Below are 20,318 nucleotides of genomic sequence, written 5' to 3' on the forward strand. Positions count from 1 at the left end.
TGCATTCTTCCATCACATGCACAGATAATTATCAGCATGCTACACACTACAGCAGGGCTATTGAGGCCACACTAGTATTTGAGCCCAAGAACTTCATCCCGTCATGTAAGTTTTGATGATATTACTGGGGTAAATATATTTGATGTATGGTATTTAAGTTTAATAGAGGTGTAATTGCTTGTTACTGTATGACTGTTGACTACTCCAGCAGACTTCCACTCAAGCTAGCTAGCTGTTCCTGTACTTGTTAAATGATTTTGGGGCCAATATCTCTAGCTAGCTAGGTTTATGTACCACCACAGTCTCATAATGAACCGAAAATATTTATCCGTTTGCCGTGATGCTAATTTTCTCTATGTTAAATCCCATTAATTTATGCTAACAACGTTAGCGATGCGAATTTACCTTTTTTGTGATCTGTAAAGTTCAACCAGAAAATACTAAATCAAAACGTGTAGTTTCCTCTGCCTTCTGTTCTGCTAGCCATTCTGTTGTCATACAAGAATGTAGGTATAGTTTGATTTAGCATGCTGATTGAGTGTCCATTTATTCATCTAGCCTATTTCTATTCATTTGTCCATCAGTAAAATATTTTTAAAGACTACTCCAATTGTTTAGCTGACTATTTATATCTGTGTGTGGCATGCATTAGTGTTTTACGAGAATAAATAAATACAAACAGAATAATGCCACGTACACCATCCGATGTGTGGAGATATTTTACCCCAACCAATGTAGGCGGAAAGGCTGTGTACATTTGCAAATACTGTGCAAAAAGCTACGTCAAAAATGGCACAAAGATGCAGCAGCATATAGACGAGTGCTCAATAATATATAATTATTGTAATTCCCCATTAATTCCCGTATATTCTCATTAGTTCCCAAGGACGGTGTCCAACTTTGAATAATCAAAAAATGGTCAATATTTCCAAACTTCCCGAGCTTAACTTCCCGCGGTAAATTTCCGGAAACTTTCCACACTTTTGTAACCCTACTCAAGACATAGTATCGGTTTGTAATATTGACTGCATTTCTGATAGTTGTTTGTGTACCATGTTGTTATAGAGCACAGCAAACCTTACCAGCTTGCAACGATTGTAATAAGATCATTATAACAAGACAGCCTGCCGTTTACTTTAACTTGGACACACACACCTATGCCATTCTAAGGAGTTCCAGTAGTTATCTCACCCTCTAAGAAAGCCTCCGTTTTACTAATGTTTTCAGATGTTGTAAAAATATGTAAAATAAATATTAAAAAGTCAACATTTCAGTAAACTGAGATTTGTGTTAGCCTGTGACAATTAGTCATTTTGATAGTAGCTAACATAGACACTTACATCATGTGTTGCCTTCATTAAAAGACCTGTATAAGGCGTTTAATTTTTGCCGCTCCAGACAATTTTTTTAGTATTTTTGGTCCAATATGGTTCTTTTAACATTTTGGGTTGCCGACCCTTGGTCTAGGGCTACATGAGTGCTGCCTGGTTCATTGAGGGAATTCCAACATCTACTGTGACATTATGAAGCAGAACATGATGGTAGTTTTCCAACATTAAAACAAGCCCAAATACACCGTGGCAAGTGCCTTGCTCAGGAAGCTGAAGGTGCAGATACATTGGCCAAGTGTTCTTTTTGGTATGTCAAATTTGGACATATTCATTATGAGGTGTACTCACTTGCCGGATATTTAGACAAAGTCTGAACGTTAAGTTACTTTCAGAGGAAACTATATCTGCACTGCTTTCCAGAATACTCATATCTATGGTATTGTTCCATAGAGAAGACATACTGTAAACAAACATGTTGGTAGAGGTACAAATATGTATTTCGATACTTTTCGAAATAAAAGGAAACACTATACAGGGGAACCTAATTTTTTTAACCAATTATTCAGGTTTACATTTTTTTTATGGGGAACTGTACGAGCTTTTTGATTTCCCAACCGTGTTCAAGAACCAATTAACTTCATAAATGGAGGTTCCACTGTATGTCACTACAGTATTGGCTTTATGTTAACAGAAGATGTTATAATCCAACATTACATTGAATAACACAAAGCTATGGCATTAAACATGCTGGACTTTTCTTACTGCAGTCAGAACAATTTTTGAACACTGAAATAAAAAACATTTCATTGAAAATACAAGAATGTTCTTATTGTACTCAAACAATTTTAGAACAGCATGAATAAGTAAAATTAACTGGCATTCAAATTACTGGACAACCACGCCAAACAGAAACTTCTGAAATTCAGTCTATTCACTAGTATTAGTTTTCAAGGCGGTTTTGACTCACACGCTAATAATTGACCAGAAGCTAAATGCGGCGTCTAAGTATCTACTGTATGTCTATGGGAATAACAGGAGAGCTATTCAACAACGTTTTTACCCCAGTCTTTAAACTCGGATGATTGTCTTTCAACAGTTTCGCCAAGTTGGAAGTACAACCACCTTTGGCGAGAAATGTTTTAAAGAACCGCTTGCAAAGCAGCGCTTAAGTGTGTATAGTTTCACATTTCTTGTTTGTTTCAAAACTAGAATACTTGCATTTTGTGCATCTTCTTTATCAATGAGTAAAGTCTGCAACGTCACAGCGGAGCGGACAGCATTTGCATGAAAAAGAAGGACTGTTTTTTGGAAAGGGTGTGAAATACCTTTTTTAATTTGTTAGTGCCCCGGTACGTTGTTAGTATAGTAGTACCTCAACTTACGATCCTAATTGGTTGTGTGACAGAGCGATTTACTAAAAACATTTGTATCTCACATAAAGATCACCCATTGATATTAATTGACAAAATTTTAATAGGAACCCCCCCCCCAAAAAAAAACAACAGTGCAATTTTGACATGTAACACGCCTTGTAAAAATAAAAACAACTTATAACTTATGTTACTTATTCACTTAAGAAATATTGTATGAAAACAATACAACAAAATGCACTACAAACAACTACAGTAGTTTTATGAAGTCATGAAATAAAAACTAATAATTTACTTTGGCGAGTGGACGGTACCTGCTTCCAGCTGCTTTGCCGTCAAACCATCAGCAGCTTAAACATATTTTTATGGATAAATGTCTGCCGTGTGTATATTATTTCAACATTCTTGCTTCTTTTTCTGATTCAGTATGGTGCAGACTAGCAGTGATATGCTCAAACTGCTTTGCCAAGTTGGCGACACGCTGTGTCATATTTTTGATTTTTTTTTTCTTTAATTCAATGAATATTATCCACTTCTTCCCAGCACTTTCCTTCATGCTCACTTTCTCACTTCCCATGGTTGGAAAACAAAGTTATGTCGATCCGTAGTTATAAGCTAATACTAGCGAGTAAAATTGGATGTTTTGGACGTATCTTAATGGGTTGACTGTCACATTCGCTAAACCAGCTATTGGCGGGGATGCTGGTAACTAAAATTTCAGTGTTTAACTTTAGACATAAACTGTCTGACAGCTAATCTCAAAAACACTCAAATTAGGACACTCTTAGGTAGAGGTAACACTGTACTGGTATACTAACAAGCCTAATATACCGTTATAAAATGGTGAAATGGGAGGGGTGTACACTGTAAATATGCAAACAAAGCAGGATATTTAGGGTTTTTGATCCGTGGAGAGGAAATGTGAGTACAATATTTTACCTTCAGACAACGGAATAGAAATGATGACACCATTTCCAGTTCCCACCCAGAGTCGATTGCAGGACACCACAAGAGCTGTAATTCTCACAAAAGAGAAGCCCAGTTTTCCTGTACCTGCAGGGTACATAAAAAAGTTTTGTTTTTGTTTATAGCAAACTATTGAGTAACGAGGGAAGGTGCGACAACAGCTCATACCGAGCATCTTGCTAACGTAGGGTTCAATGTCCACATCCTGGAGGTGCTGGTAGGTGTGAGCATGAAACAATCTAAGAGTTGAATCCAGTCGGATGGACACCCAAATACCATCTCCGACCCAGGCCAGCTGCCGGACCTGGCTCTCCTTGCGTGGGTGTGCGTCGAACGACTTCTATTTCGGCATTACAAAATAATTATTATACCGCTGACTAGATATGTTGACATGGTATAACAATATACAGTCGTGGTCAAACGTTTACATACACTTGTAAAGAACATCATGTCTTGAGTTTCCAATAATTTCTACAACTCTTATTTTTTTGTGATAGAGCACATACTTGTTGGTCACAAAAACATTCATGAAGTTTGGTTCTTTTATGAATTTATTATGGGTCTACTGAAAATGTGACCAAATCTGCTGGGTCAAAAGTATACATACAGCAATGTTAATATTTGGTTACATGTCCCTTGGAAAGTTTCACTGCAATAAGTCACTTTTGGTAGCCATCCACAGGCTTCTGGCAAGCTTCTGGTTGAATTTTTGACCACTCCTCTTGACAAAATTGGTGCTGTTCAGCTAAATTTGTTGGTTTTCTGACATGGACTTGTTTCTTCAGCATTGTCCACACGTTTAAAGGCCTACTGAAACCCACTACTACCGACCATGCAGTCTGATAGTTTATATATCAATGATGAAATCTTAACATTGCAACACATGCCAATACGGCCGGGTTAACTTATAAAGTGACATTTAAAACTTCCCGGGAAATATCCGGCTGAAACGTCGCGGTATGATGACGTATGCGCGTGACGAAGTCAGAGTAATGGAAGTTATGATACCCGTAGAATCCTATACAAAAAGCTCTGTTTTCATTTCATAATTCCACAGTATTCTGGACATCTTTTGCAATTTGTTTAATGAACAATGAAGGCTGCAAAGAAGACAGTTGTAGGTGGGATCGGTGTAATAGCAGCGGACTACAGCAACACAACCAGAAGGACTTTGTTGGAGCGCTAGCCGCGCTAGCCGCCGACCTCACCATGACTTCCTACGTCTCCGGGCCGCCAAACACATCGGGTGAAGTCCTTCGTCCTTCTGCCGATCGCTGGAACGCAGGTGAGCACGGGTGTTGATGAGTAGATGAGGGCTGGCTGGCGTAGGTGGAGAGCTAATGTTTTTAGCATAGCTCTGTGAGGTCCCGTTGCTAAGTTGCTAAGTTAGCTTCAATGGCGTCATTAGCAACAGCATTGTTAACCTTCGCCAGCCTGGAAAGCATTAACCGTGTATTTACATGTCCACGGTTTAATAGTATTGTTGATTTTCTATCTATCCTTCCAGTCAGGGGTTTATTTTTTTGTTTCTATATGCAGTTAAAGCACGATGCTATCACGTTAGCTCGTAGCTAAAGCATTTCGCCGATGTATTGTCGTGGAGATAAAAGGCACTGAATGTCCATTTCGCGTTCTCGACTCTCATTTTCAAGAGGATATAGTATCCGAGGTGGTTTAAAATACAAATCCGTGATCCACAATAAAAAAAGGAGAGTGTGGAATCCAATGAGCCAGCTTGTACCTAAGTTACGGTCAGAGCGAAAAAAGATACGTCCATCACTGTCTCTCAAGTCCTTCACTGTAACGTTCCTCATCTACGAATCTTTCATCCTCGCTCAAATTAATGGGGTAATCATCACTTTCTCGGTCCGAATCTCTCTCGCTCCATTGTAAACAATGGGGAATTGTGAGGAATACTAGCTCCTGTGACGTCACGCTACTTCCGGTACAGGCAAAGCTTTTTTTTATCAGCGAGCAAAAGTTGCGAACTTTATCGTCGATTTTCTCTACTAAATCCTTTCAGCAAAAATATGGCAATATCGCGAAATGATCAAGTATGACACATAGAATGGACCTGCTATTCCCGTTTAAATAAAAAAAAATAATTTCAGTAGGCCTTTAAGTCAGAACTTTGGGAAGGCCATTTTAAAACCTTAATTTTAGCCTGACTTAGCCATTCCTTTACCACTTTTGATGTGTGTTTGGGGTCATTGTCCTTTTGGAAAACCCAACTGCACCCAAGACCCAACCTCCGGGCTGATGATTTTAGGTTGTCCTGAAGAATTTGGAGGTAATCCTCCTTTTTCATTGTCCCATTTACTCTTTGTAAAGCACCAGTTCCATTGGCAGCAAAACAGGCACAGAGCATAATACTAAAAACAGGCACAGAGCATAATACTACCACCACCATGCTTGACGGTAGGCTTGGTGTTCCTGGGATTAAAGGCCTCACCTTTTCTCCTCCAAACATATTGCTGGGTATTGTGGCCAAACAGCTATATTTTTGGGCATGGACAAAGATAAGACCTTCTGGAGGAAAGTTCTGTCAAAAGTGGTCAAGGAATGGCTAAATCAGGCTACAATTAAGGTTTTAGAATGGCCTTCCCAAAGTCCTGACTTAAACGTGTGGACAATGCTGAAGAAACAAGTCCATGTCAGAAAACCAACAATTTTAGTTGAACTGCACCAATTTTGTCAAGAGGAGTGGTCAAAAATTCCACCATAAGCTTGCCAGAAGCTTGTGGATGGCTACCAAAAGCGCTTTATTGCAGTGAAACTTGCCAAGGGACATATAACCAAATATTAACATTGCTGTATGTATACTTTTGACCCAGCAGATTTGGTCACATTTTCAGTAGACCCATAATAAATTCAAAAAAGAACCAAACTTCATGAATATTTTTTGTGACCAACAAGCATGTGCTCCAATCACTCTATCACAAAAAAATAAGAGTTGCAGAAATTATTGGAAACTCAAGACCGCCATGACAGTATGTTCTTTACAAGTGTATGTAAACTTTTGACCACGGCTGTATGTAGTGCAGCTTTACCTCTATCCTCATTGCTTTGGGCTGGATGATGTAGATCTTGTTCCTGTAGCCGCACCACACCTTGTCGTGGACGACGGTCATGCAGCGGATTGAGTGATGGGGCCGTCCCAGATCCAGCAAGTGGTAATTTGTCAGGTCCCACTGTCCCTCTGAATAAGATAAGCAACATGCAGACTTGAATATATGTGGTCTTTAAGGTCTATAACAACAATTAATTTGTTCTCGAATAAAAACAAATGTCAGACATACCAAGGCCTCTGTGGAAAATTGCCAAAGTTCCATCCGCAAGTGCTACCATGACTCTGCCTTTAACATGCCTGGATCAAGTGAAAACATTTTCTGAGTATGTATTTTACAGTAAGTGTCTATCTTCTTTGCATAAGCAGCTTTGTACTCACACTATGCTGAGGATAGAGTCTTTCAGCTTGATGGCATGAAGACACTTCCTCCATCGCGCCACCGATGAGTGGACATACAGACTTTAGGATGAGAAGACAAAGGCTAAGCTTCTTGTATATTCCTGCGACACCCTCTAGTGGTTGTAATGCGCCACTCACCATCCATTCTGGGCTCCCAGCCACATGGTGGGAAGGGCACTGCTCATCCTCTTGACCTCCAGAACTGAAGGGTCTGAGTCATCAGGCAAGGATGTTGCAGAGCCACTGGATGACAAAATCATTAAATGGTGTTTGCAGTGTAAGCTACCACTTTATATTTGACTTTTATCTACACAGCAAACAACATTTTTTAGAGTAGTGACCTGAAAATGATTGCCCCAGATACAGGATGCTGATGTGTAGGTTTATGTTCTGTACTACAAAGTTTAAAGGAGAGTTCTGCCTCCTTACTGGCACCACAGTTGCAGAGATGATTTACCTTAGGACGTTAGTAGAACAGGACTCAGTGGGCCCTACTCCCAATGGGTCAGTGAAAACGTGCTCTGTGTAGATTCCTGGCTGGCTTTGATCGGCTCCCTGGTCCTCATCTCCCTCTTCACTCACGCCAGCATTTGCCTCTGTTGCTTCGGTCGCCTCTTCTGCGGTGGGAACCTCTGCTGGGCTTGTCTGCCTGGACAACTCAGCTAAATACAATAGAGGCGTTTAGATGGGAACATTTTGAATTTCCCGCCATAGAGAATTACCTGAGCTAGAGATGGCACTGTGCTCTGCTGGCTGGTCAAAAGCACCTATGCTGGCCGTCTGGGGTATGGCGGTGGTCCCCTCAGCCGCCAGGGTGCTGTCACTGCCTGCTGAGCCCACGCTGGCCACGCTGCCAGCCAGAGACACCACATCACCTTGGCTTGCGTCCACATCCTGAGATACTTCCTCGCCTGCGGGGTAATCGGACTCCGACACACCTGCAAATTAAATTCAGTGCTGACTTATAAAAAAATATACATATATAAAAAACAATAGCTGTAGACAACTAAAAATTTACCCCAACAGACATCCTTAATGATATATTACACAGTGGTACTTCAATTTAAGCGTAACACAACTTAAAAGTGAGACAGAATGATTTGATATGTTAAAATAATATCTAAACGACAGAAGTTTATCCATGAAAATATAGAGAAGCTGCTGATCGTGTTTAAAGGAGAAGCAGCTGGAAAGATAAACCATAGATGTCTACTGTACAAAGTAAATACTGTACATTGTTATTACATTACCTCATAAAAAAGACTTTAGTACTACACTCTATAGCAGTGATTGTCAAACTGGGGTACGTGTTCCATCTTGTGATATGCCAAAGAATCGTTTGATTAAAGTACAGTGTTTTATTGTTCTACATTCAAATAGTGTTACTGTTCAAACTGTATGTAATGTTACAGTGGCCAAAATACTAAATACACTCGCTAAATAAAACCTCTGCCTTGTTTTCAATGAATACTTAGGCCTACTTTGCAGTCAAGTTTTTTCAGAGATGGAACTTGGTGAAAAAGATTGAGAACCAATGCTGTATTGTATTGTTTTTCATACAATATTTAATATCTAAAAGTTTTTTTTATCTTTTTAAAAGTCATGTGACATGCTAAAATTCATGACGTCTCGCTGGCTCAATTGAAGACGCGGGCGGGCCGTAGTTGGACACCGCTATCTTAACTTCTACTGTTTTACAATGTGGGAGGAAAGTCATAAAATCTTTATATACTTTATTATTGTTATAAACACACATGAGAGCATTCTAAAAACATCTACCTGGCACACTGGCAATGCAGACGATGTGGGTGTTGCAGGCGTAGAAACTGTCAATAAGGTCCGACGGCTGAGCAGCATCCACAACTAAGACCTTGGTGGAAGAGTGGGTGCTGGTGCACACCCACACACGACTAGACATTTCATCCTGAAGAATCAGCTCCTCCTTCTGTTCAACTTTCTCTTGTTCCTGTGATAAAGCTTGTTTAAGGAATCTATTGCACCTACACAAACACGGTTGCAACCAGCTAATCCCAAAATCCTCACTCTGACCTTGTTTTCTTGCTCCAAATGATCCAGGCTACTGTGAGAGCCCTTCATCTGCTTTGGGAGCTCAGACTGGATTGACGTCCTACACCCGAAAAGGTTGACCCCCGCAGCGCACCATAGCTGGCAAACAGTGAAAGTAACTTAAGCACAATTATCCATACTTTGACTTATATACACACACACACACACACACACACACACACACACACACACACACACACACACACACACACACACACACACACACACACACACACACACATCTACACTACCGTTCAAAAGTTTGGGGTCACCCAAACAATTTTGTGGAATAGTCTTCATTTCTAAGAACAAGAATAGACTGTCGAGTTTCAGATGAAAGTTCTCTTTTTCTGGCCATTTTGAGCGTTTAATTGACCCCACAAATGTGATGCTCCAGAAACTCAATCTGCTCAAAGGAAGGTCAGTTTTGTAGCTTCTGTAAAGAGCTAAACTGTTTTCAGATGTGTGAACATGATTGCACAAGGGTTTTCTAATCATCAATTAGCCTTCTGAGCCAATGAGCAAACACATTGTACCATTAGAACACTGGAGTGATAGTTGCTGGAAATGGGCCTCTATACACCTATGTAGATATTGCACCAAAAACCAGACATTTGCAGCTAGAATAGTCATTTACCACATTAGCAATGTATAGAGTGTATTTCTTTAAAGTTAAGACTAGTTTAAAGTTATCTTCATTGAAAAGCACAGTGCTTTTCCTTCCAAAATAAGGACATTTCAATGTTCATACATATGTATACACATATGTAAACATATACACATATATGTATATACATATATACATATACATATGTATACATATATGTACATACATATATACATATATGTACATACATATATACATATGTATACATACATACATATACATGTATACATATATACATATACACGTATACATATATACACGTATACATATATACATATACACGTATACACATATACATACATACATATACATATGTATACATAAATAAATATATATACATACACACAATATATATACATACACACATTATATATATATATATATATATATATATATATATATATATATATATATATATATATATATAAATACACACACAGTATATTAGTAATGCATTACCTTCAAAGAAGCATCCTTGTGGTCCAAAGGTCTCAAATATACGGGCACGGGTAGGTTCATTTTGTTCTCCGTTTGTCCACCATTAGTCCCCTATCACCATATTTAAAACACTTAATCTCACTCAATTTGTTACAATCAGAATCCACTACACCACTTTTCATTCAGCTCTCTTTCAGCCCTACCTTGTACTTGCTTGGAAGACTCCAGCCATGTGCAGTGATTCTCCCATCATCTTTCTGCATATGAGCTTTGACCTGTCTGTACTGGGCTCGCTTCTGCTCTTTGCGTGATGGTGAACTGCACTGGTCTTTGCTATATGATATAAATATGGTATTATTTTCTTATCATTCACAGACACAGACACACAAATATTGTACAGAACAGATCCTAAAGTACTGCAAAATTGACCCGAATGCTTTCCTTACTCTTCATTGAGGAAGTCGAAGGTTTTGGACTTCTCCGTAGGGAACTGAGAGAATGTGCTGCTTCGTTTCACCAGGCTGCTCGGAGCGTTGTATTTTATATTGGACTGAGGCTCCATCTTCTTTATGGCAGGGGTGTTGGAGGAGGAGCTAAAGAGTCTGCTGAAGCTGCAGGCAGTGAAGTTCCACACAGCCCAGAAGGAAACAGAGCCACCCAAAGTGAAGAGTGTAAGGTGGGAGGAAAACGAGAGGTACAAGGTGTCATCCACCAACCAAGACAACCAAAATCACTTGACATCTACTGTGCAACAACGCAAAGTCATGCTGGGAGTATGAGACAACCTTAACAATACCAGTATCTACTTGTTTTTATAAGGAAATACAGTAATTGCAATATTTTGCCTGCCTATTTCAATCAAGACTGGGAGAAGAGAGGACTTATCAGTTTGCAGTGCATCTTCAAACACGTCAGCTATAACATTCTATTCTTTGGAAGCACATTGCTTAATAAAAGAGGCACCATTAATAATTTATTTAAATGACATTAATAATGAGGTGTATGTTGCCTATATATATATTTTATTCCCTGGCCATAATTTCCAGCTTCAAGATTTTGAAAGTGATAAACATCAAAATGACAAATCCCTTGATATTTTAGTGTGCGGCCCTCAATGGAAAAAGTTTGGACACCCCTGACATAAATGCTCCAATTATTGCCTCTACTCAATTGACCAAAGTGTCTCCATTAGTCGCCGCTGAGTGCATTGTCTACCAAATCAGATAACTGCTGCAGTATATAATTAGTGGCGGGTCAGTTAACATTGGAAATACACCAGATGTAGATTTGATTAACTCCAAAAGATGGTATTAGCTGCATTTTCAATATCATGAGTGGTCAACATTTAGCTTTAGCTCCTTCTGCATGCGCTGTAAAATGAATTTGGTGTGTACTGCTGTACGGTTGCTTTATTCTGCAATCGTAAAATATACATTTTCCTTTGCCTTTTCTCATGCACTGGAAATCATTATTAAAGATTAAAAAAAAGCATTATAAAAATAAATTGCTTTTAATGAACACTGCGTTCTCTTTGTGTTTTATGTAAATAAACGCTGCAGCTGTAATTAGAGCTTTTACAGTATTTTTGTTCAGTGAATATTCATGAGGGATGTAACGATAGTGATAATGTCGGTAGAACTCCAGACAGGTTTGTATTACTGTTTTAAATCAAATTTGTCGAAAAACTATGATTGATAACTACACTTTGATAAATCCACGGACTGACGAGCGCTACTTTGCTTAAATTTTAACATGAAAACAATTAGACATGAATATATTTCTCCATTAAGAAACGACATACCCCAATTCAAACTTGTATAAACACATTGCTGTCTGAGCAACTAAGCTTTTCAAAACGAAAGAAGATGAACATATTTAAGCACTCAAATAATAATATGGCTGTTATGAAGCCAGGAACAAGAAAGTATATTGTGTGTCTATTTATTTATTCTTAAATAAAAGTTGGTCTAAACATTTCAGTGTGTGTACTTTTTGAGCACATTCAACAATACCGCAATAATAATGATAACCGTGATCATTTTAGTCACAATAACTGTGATATGAAATTTCCATTTTGTTCCAACCCTAATACCGGTACTCATAATAACAATATGTTTTAAACAAAAAAACAGTGTAACTCAAAGTATGGCAGGAGAAATACTGATGCTAACAATTAATATGTGCTGTAAAACTTAATATCGGATTGATTTTGCACATACTTTGGGTTTTTAAAGTCCTCTCCTTTGAGCAGACAGTAGGAAAACACCAATTTGGAAAAACAGCAGGCGGGAAATAGGAAAGTACAAGGAAAAAACATTGTTTGAACAGTTTGTGATGACAAAACTGATGCACTTGCATAACGAGACAATATAATGGATGATGACGCATCAATGTCGGATCTCTTTGTAACAGGAGCAGTTGTGTCAGAAGGTAGGCAGGAAATACAGTAGGTTTGGATAGAACATTATTTACGGAGTCACGTTTTACCTAATGCTGCCAGTTCAACAGCACATCCCAAAGAAGATAAGAGAAAAATGCATTCCAGTAATTGCACAAGGAAGACAAAGCCTAACAACTAAAGGCTGCTGTTTAAAAAAATAATCAAAGGACTCACAACTGCCAGATGCTGGATTTTTTTTTCTCTGTGAGAGCTGGATTTTCTCTTGAAGCCCTAAAGAGGACCATATAGAGTATTATGTTATCTTTTAGGATGAAAATAAAAGGCTCAGCACATACATACGGTTATCTCCCTACCGGATCATCTCTGTCCACCGCACTGCTTCCTGTAACTCCATTAGTCTCTCTTTGTACTGGTTCCGTTCCATCAACACTCGGGCCATTTCCACCCTGGTGAAGCGTTTCCTTTGGGCTGTGGGTACATCGCTCTGTGGCAGCAAATACAAAATAGTTTTTAGAGACAACTAAATGTGTAAGGTACAAGTAACGCGTCGACACAGACTCACATCTTCTTCTTCTTTTGTTTTATGTAGCACCTCATCTATCTCAAGTCGCACTCTGGAAAATAGCATTAAGAATGTACATGTAGGAGGAGTAACACCAGATTTAATTGTTGTCAAAAAGTCTAAAAAAAAACATTACAAATATACTTTTTAAGTTCCTCCTCCAACTCTCGGTGTTTGTCATCCAGCTTCATCTTGGCCAGGAGCACAGACTCCAGCTCCCCCTGCAGCATCTCCTTCTCACAGGTCAGCTCATCCACTTGCAATATTAAGTCTTTATTTACCACGTTCAGGGCATTCCTATGGAGGAGTGATTTAGTTGACAACTGCTATCAGCACAGCACAGCTACAAATTGACAGAATTAATAAATTGACATCAAACAATACACTCTGGCTGTCTTCGAGTAGTTAACGACTCAATTCGGAGCAGTCTGATTAAATTATCAACCTTGCAGTGCGACATCTAGTATGAACCCAATTCACCTACCGTGTACTGCAGGTGTGTTTGGAATATAGATCTATTGCGATCATTATGTATTCTTCAAATTGTAGTAAAATACTCTTGTGTGCAGACAAATAGTTTATAGAGTGACATCATTCTTATCTGCATTCAATTTCGGCTGTCACAAGAGAGCGATCACTGCTTCCTGGTGTGACGTCACGTAAACAGCCTGCTGTTTTTTGGCTTTCCACATCTCTTATTATAAAAATGCTATTTGTCTGGAAAAAAAAAATACTTTACTAATAATGTTGGGAGGATGTTTCTACATGCGGGACCTGACTGCGGTTGGTCGGGACGCGCTGCTGTCAGACATGAAGCTCGCCATGCCATCATGCACCTCGCCCTGGAGGTGTAGCGCTCCTTTTGCAAAGGTAATGATCCTTTCATTAGTTCACATACTGTATGGAAACTTCGTTATAACTTTTTCGTCCTCTATTTATCAGGGATGTGAGTACCCTTTGAAGGAAAAAAGTGGAACATTTCTATTGAAGTGCTGCCACGCAAACTCTAAAAGAAAATTTTCAAAATCAAGACTACATTTCCTGCCATTGGGGGCGCTTCTACACTATATATTACCTTTTGATTTATTCTCACCTACTAACCTCTTTTGGATGTATTTTTGACACTTACAGGTCCCATGTAATGTACCACAAAAATGTTTAGTTTGTATAGTAGATAAAAACATAATTTAACAAATTTACACTAAATTATCATCACAAATATAGCAATATAAAATGCATGAATGTATATATCAAAGAATATATGAAGTTAGAGAGATTACATAACGGGCTAAGGTAATAGGCATGTATCACTGAAAGGTGGACAAAATATTTTTAAAATATGCATTTTAATTATATCCTAACTTCCCTAAGTCCCAATTTTTACAGTGAATATTTATTTATGTTTATCTTTTTCATCCCATCCATTTTCTACCACTTGTCTCTTTTGGGGTCACAGGGGTGACTGGAGCCTATCTCAGCTGCATTCAGGTGGAAGGCAGGGTACACCTTGGACATCTCGCCATCTTATCGTTTCATATGCAAAATATTTCAATAGAGGCAAGACATAAACTATCGAACATAAGATACACAAAAAGACTCATTATAAACTGTTTATCTTAATTTAAAGACTAAAGACTACCACCAGGGATTTTAAACTCCCACATATATTTTTGTGACATCAGACTTTCCATTAACTTTTGCCATGTTTGTCCTATGTTTACAATGAGCTCGCAACATTGCTTACTACCATAGCACTTTTAATGATCAGTCATAAAAACAAGAATGGCTGATACCTACCGTGGTCAAGAAAGGTCTCAGTAAATGCAAATGCGACAAGACAATACCTTAAAGCCACAACACAAAAGCTTTTAGCTGCAGCACAATTGCAAAAGCCAAAACAATTATAAACCCCACAGCACATTAATATAAAGCCGCAACACAACTTTAAACCACAAAGGACGCGATGGACACAACGGAAGAAACAGAGGAGCAAGTTTCGCCAACGACCTGATTTCCTGAGACAATAGGTTGAAAACTGTGTAATGAATGTATTTTATTTGCCATGTTCGTCCTATTAGGTTTAGCTTGTAACCTTGCTTACCCCAGCTTATTTGTATCTTAACTCTTTCGGGGCTTTTTAAAATTCGTAGAATAACTAAAATACCAACATTTTCTTTACATCTTATTTTTATTGCTATTTTATTAAAAAGACCTAATTGATATTTTGACGCAAAAATTAATGTTTAAAAACGCAGATTTCTGCGTTTAGGGAAATTTTAAATGCCTGATTTAGCCAAAGCCGAGGACCTCGAAAACTGTGGTTTAGCTTTATTTTTTCAGGTGTAAAAAAATCGCAAATAAAATATTTGGTTTGTTCACTTTATTGTAAGACTGTATTCCTGTTATGAGTACCATTAATTAACTTTGGAATATTCACGTATAGTGCTAGAGCACATCCATGTGACTTTACTGATCCCTAGTGACCAGCCAGTATACACCTTTTTCCTTTAAAAAAAAAAAAAAAACGCCAAAGATTAGACTGATTTTCAACAATAGGCAAAATCTAACAAATCAGATTTGACTATGAAAATTCTTAGATGAAGACAGCCCAATAAAATACACTGCTTCCTCTTTTTAAGAGACATGCAATACATCAAACATGTAATATCATTGAATACTTGCTTAAAAAAACTAAAACGTTCTGGTTAGATGATGAGACAGAGACAACCAAAGAGTGTGTGTAGGTATTTCTCAGCAACAAACATTTTACAACCATAAAGCATCCTTGAAACCTAATAGTTATGATTAGAGTTATGCCTATGCTTTTCTTGAAGCATTTATTAGGAACTTACTTTGTCTCAAGCAGTTGCGAGTTCTCCTGAATGAGATTTTCCACTTCCCGGCCCATACCTGACAAGAATAATAACGGTACATGTTTATATGACATGTTTGTTACGTGATTTGACAGAAAGCTAGAGTACTACTACTTTACTACATAGGAAAGGAAAACACTGTCAGAAAAACGACATAAATAGTAAATAATAGTAATTTGCTTTAAAGGTTTAACAAAACTACAAATGGCAAGCACACAAACTCGCACGCAGCACACGTCACATGACTTGCAGGCACAGGATGGGTAGGGCGGGTGAGGTCTTACCAATCAAACTAAGGTCTGAGAAAACCATGCAATTCCAGCCAGGCGGTAAGAATAAGGAGAGAGAGAGAAAGAGAGAAAAAAAAAGAAATGCAGATATAGTTTGAGACAGCGGAATGATTGAAATGAGGAGCCAGTGATGACGTTTAGCAAACAATTGATTCTCTCTAAGGCTTGCAAAAATATAAAGAATATGACCATCGTTCATCATTTATCATGTTAGAAATTATTTTTTTAAATGTATCCGAACATCATCCTCTATGCATGAAACTGAACGTCAGGTTGGCTTGAATAACGCAATCAAAATTAGCTAAGAACTGCCAAACTTAAACAAGCTGTATACTTCTGAATATTGAGTGAGCTGCTGCTATGGTGCATTATGCAGAACGTGAAATTAAAAAGGAGACATAACAAAAGAATGCTTGGCGATGGAAAGGTCTTGAGGTCATACACACCAGAATACTCCACTGGGATTATGGACATAAGCAGGGTGATGAGACATGGTGGAGGGAAAAGAAAGCTGACGTTAACACAGGCAGATGGTTAACTGCTGGTCCAAAGCCAGTGGTTTGGAACTGCAGCAAACAGCAGGTGTTGCGTATTTAAAATTATTTGCCAAGAACAGAGCCTGTCTTATACCATGTAAAGATGGGACAGTTCTCCTGTAGTGGTTAAAAATCTGCACAATTGAATAAGATCCACCTGTCTAATAGTATCAATCAAATCTAAGCTTTAATTATCTGAATTAGGACTTTGAATGTTTGTATTCAACCACAGGAGAATCTCCAAAGATGAACAACTCCGGAGCTCAACCCCAAAAGTAAAACAAAAAACTTGCCATTCAAAGCATCACCATGTGTGACATCAGCATACATCCTGAACCTTTGATTCAGTTTTAAGACTTTTCTTTGGCTTTTTCTGAGATTTTTGGAGTTCAATGATAGCAGTAATAACCAAGGAACTGGAAATAGAACTTACTGTGACATAAGGAAGGCTTTAACTATGCTGTACAATTAAACATCACAGCAACACTTGTGGTGACAGTACAGCTCTCTAATAACCTTTGTGTTTCTGCTCCATTACATATTTGTCAGGCATCGTCAAAGTAGTAGTAGTAGTAGTTTTACTTTAGTTTTACCATACAGTGGTTACTTTCTCTTTAAACTTGTACAACCTAAAACGTTGCCTGTAAAGTTAATTATGGTGTCACGATGGCGTCGGTTTTAGCCAAATACAGACAAATTCACTTGTCTTTGAAATTAGAACAACTTCGAAGTCAACCGGCACCACACAAATGAAGTGTGTTTGGCTTTGGAGGTTCTACTGTAGACTGTGCAAGTGTACTCGGCAGCAATATTTAAAGTACTGTAATTTCCGCAAGACATTACGCTTGACAAAAAAATGAAGTAAATGTCTGGAGGAGAAGAAAACAACATACCGGTACATTGATGCAGATGCACAACTTAAGAATACCTAAGAAGTCATTTTGTCCGTTGTCATAGCATAATAGCTCCAAACAATCACTAAGATAAATTGAATTTGCAGCATCATAATGTCAAACACTATACTAAATTGCACCATCAAGCGTCAAGCTGGAACTTACCCAGCAGGTCAGCACCTTCATCTACATCCCCAATGACACCTGCCCCTGTAGACGACAGCTCTGCAAACAGAGAGTCTGTGTTGCGGTCAAACGCCATGTTCTCAATGCCTTTAGTCGGGGTGCTGGGACAGACAAGATTTTCACCACTTGGAGAAACATTACTTAAATACAATGTATGAATGGTGTGTGTTTTATAGTACTACCTGCATCCCTTGTAGCCAGTCAGATCCATATCAAGTTCAGGGGTGGACTCAATGATGTCCTTCACATCTGAACTGTCCTCATTTTCAGGTAAACCTAAAGAAAGCAGAATATCAAGGTTGACAAATGTATACTTTGTCACTAAATAAACAGTTGCACCTTTGAGTGTCTTACCGACTGATATCGACCTAGTCCCTGGAGCCGCTTGCACCTCTGTGCTCTTACTGGTACCATCCTCCCTCTCCACATCCGAAGCGGTGGAGGACATTGACTTAGAGCCAGTGAAGTCCGACATCTCCTCCTGTAATAACAGAAACTTTTTTGTACTGTGAAATTCAGAATACATTTCGTAGAGAAGGGTCTAGAAGACACACTTGACACTGCGGTGTACCAAAAATAAAATAAGTTCAGATGGACAGAAACTGTGGTACTGTATTAATGCACAAGACAAATCATGGAAAAGACAGGTTATGAATTGTTTAACAATTTATCAATCTACAGTATTTAAATTAGAACAAACCAAGGGGTTTTATTTTTCACCTGATTGTAAATTACATATGATGCAAACCTTAGCCGCAGGTTTTAATAATCATTAGACAAATGGTCAATGACTTAGGAAATATTATTTGATAAGTCCTGTTTTTCAACTGACCCTGCTCAACTTTTACACACAGGTGCTTGTCAGTCCCATAAAGATGTGTATTAAATTTGGCGGTGTATTCACTAAACACCCTAAAGTTACAGTGAGGTTTCTTAGTAGAGCACATATTTAACTGTGCAAATAATTTTGAGTCAGTTAAAAGTTTGGGGTATTTGTATATTTGTCAGAAAAACAATAGCACAGAACATTGGTGCGCGTTTTGCCAGATGTTCAGCTTTTTGTGTGCAGGGGTTCAAAGTTTACACAAATACATACAGTCAAGTGAAAACATTGTATCTATCTATAGCTATGCCTTTGAGCGGTTCAGTATGGTTTCGTATGAAACAATGTACTAGTTGGTGCTGATTCAAATAGGGATGTTTCAACACTAGGTTAAGAGCACATATTTACCACGTGTGTATGCTGGAGTATATGTTAATTTACTGGTTTTACCAACAAAATAAGTGTAAATCAACATACAGCTAAAGTACTTAGATAGCTAGGTTCACACAGCAGGGTTTGATGCCTAATTTAGATTGTTTTTGTTAAATGTAATTTTTTTTTAACAAAAAAAAACGATTTCTAATGTAAACAGAATGGGTGGATGAAGTGTGTGTATGTACGTGCACATGGCATCATGACATCACGCATGCTGCCAGGAGTGGTGGAGCATTGATGTGAGTTCCACCTGTTTTCTGCTCATTCGTCAACTCGTGTTCTTTAATGTCTCCTTCTTATTTTCATGTGTTTTTACTTTGTGGTTCAAACCTCTTCGGGATTACGCAACAAAGGGTGGCACTTTCTGGACGTTTGCGATACTTTGACAAATACTCTGTTGTGGACCCCATTGTGGGATAAATAGTCTATACCAGTGATTCTCAAACTGTGGTACATGTGGTATGTGGGCTCCATTTAGTGGTACGCCAAAGAATCACTTGATTATCTTATTTATTTATTTACAGATATGATCGTTATATTAGAGTATTGTCCGTTTCGTAAATATTGGAATCCTTTATGTAAAGTGGGAGTCCCTCGAAGTGTAGAGCTCATGGATAGTTAAAATATATATCAACAAATAAAACACAAAATACAGTATAATACGATCACAAATAAATAAAAACATTCTAAATCTACTCACCCAAACCCCATTTACAATTACCTGCCAATCTACCAATAGGATTTTGTTTACAAAGAAGAAAGCCTTAATCCACCCAATCAGTCTCAACATCTTGTTATTCAAATGTGATTAGAAAGTTGCATCTTGAAGATTTGCAATAATCATAACATACATACAAGGGTCTAGACCAAAATATGTGACCAAAGTGAATCGTCAGCCATTTGGTGGGTGCTAAATATACTGAAAAACATAACATAGCAATAAATTTTGCTTAAACGCTTTTTAAATGTGTTCAAATAATGTGATTATTTTGTAGCGCTATCAATCTTATT

General features: G+C 38.2%; 1 protein-coding gene across 2 annotated transcripts in view; it reads right to left on the reverse strand.

Annotated features, from left to right (window-relative positions):
- The window catches only part of spag9a (sperm associated antigen 9a), a 49,974-nt gene that overhangs the window by 9,914 nt on the left and 19,742 nt on the right, over positions 1 to 20,318 (reverse strand). Inside the window, exons 8-29 of one of the 2 annotated variants that reach the window (XM_062036623.1) lie at positions 18,404 to 18,530; positions 18,232 to 18,325; positions 18,029 to 18,150; positions 16,881 to 16,892; positions 16,124 to 16,181; positions 13,416 to 13,568; positions 13,272 to 13,323; positions 13,063 to 13,193; positions 12,923 to 12,979; positions 10,755 to 10,919; positions 10,512 to 10,641; positions 10,330 to 10,419; positions 9,186 to 9,302; positions 8,916 to 9,102; positions 7,859 to 8,074; positions 7,594 to 7,798; positions 7,275 to 7,379; positions 7,116 to 7,196; positions 6,967 to 7,034; positions 6,718 to 6,866; positions 3,836 to 4,007; positions 3,641 to 3,754 (exon numbers count right to left, since the gene is read on the reverse strand). In XM_062036623.1, coding sequence (XP_061892607.1) covers positions 3,641 to 3,754; positions 3,836 to 4,007; positions 6,718 to 6,866; positions 6,967 to 7,034; positions 7,116 to 7,196; positions 7,275 to 7,379; positions 7,594 to 7,798; positions 7,859 to 8,074; positions 8,916 to 9,102; positions 9,186 to 9,302; positions 10,330 to 10,419; positions 10,512 to 10,641; positions 10,755 to 10,919; positions 12,923 to 12,979; positions 13,063 to 13,193; positions 13,272 to 13,323; positions 13,416 to 13,568; positions 16,124 to 16,181; positions 16,881 to 16,892; positions 18,029 to 18,150; positions 18,232 to 18,325; positions 18,404 to 18,530 — 2,605 coding nt within the window. The remainder of the gene's footprint in view (positions 1 to 3,640; positions 3,755 to 3,835; positions 4,008 to 6,717; positions 6,867 to 6,966; positions 7,035 to 7,115; positions 7,197 to 7,274; positions 7,380 to 7,593; positions 7,799 to 7,858; positions 8,075 to 8,915; positions 9,103 to 9,185; positions 9,303 to 10,329; positions 10,420 to 10,511; positions 10,642 to 10,754; positions 10,920 to 12,922; positions 12,980 to 13,062; positions 13,194 to 13,271; positions 13,324 to 13,415; positions 13,569 to 16,123; positions 16,182 to 16,880; positions 16,893 to 18,028; positions 18,151 to 18,231; positions 18,326 to 18,403; positions 18,531 to 20,318) is intronic. The other variant, XM_062036624.1, reaches the window with a different exon arrangement.

The sequence above is a fragment of the Entelurus aequoreus genome, linkage group LG25 (genome assembly GCF_033978785.1).
Source record: "Entelurus aequoreus isolate RoL-2023_Sb linkage group LG25, RoL_Eaeq_v1.1, whole genome shotgun sequence".
NCBI lineage: Eukaryota > Metazoa > Chordata > Actinopteri > Syngnathiformes > Syngnathidae > Entelurus > Entelurus aequoreus.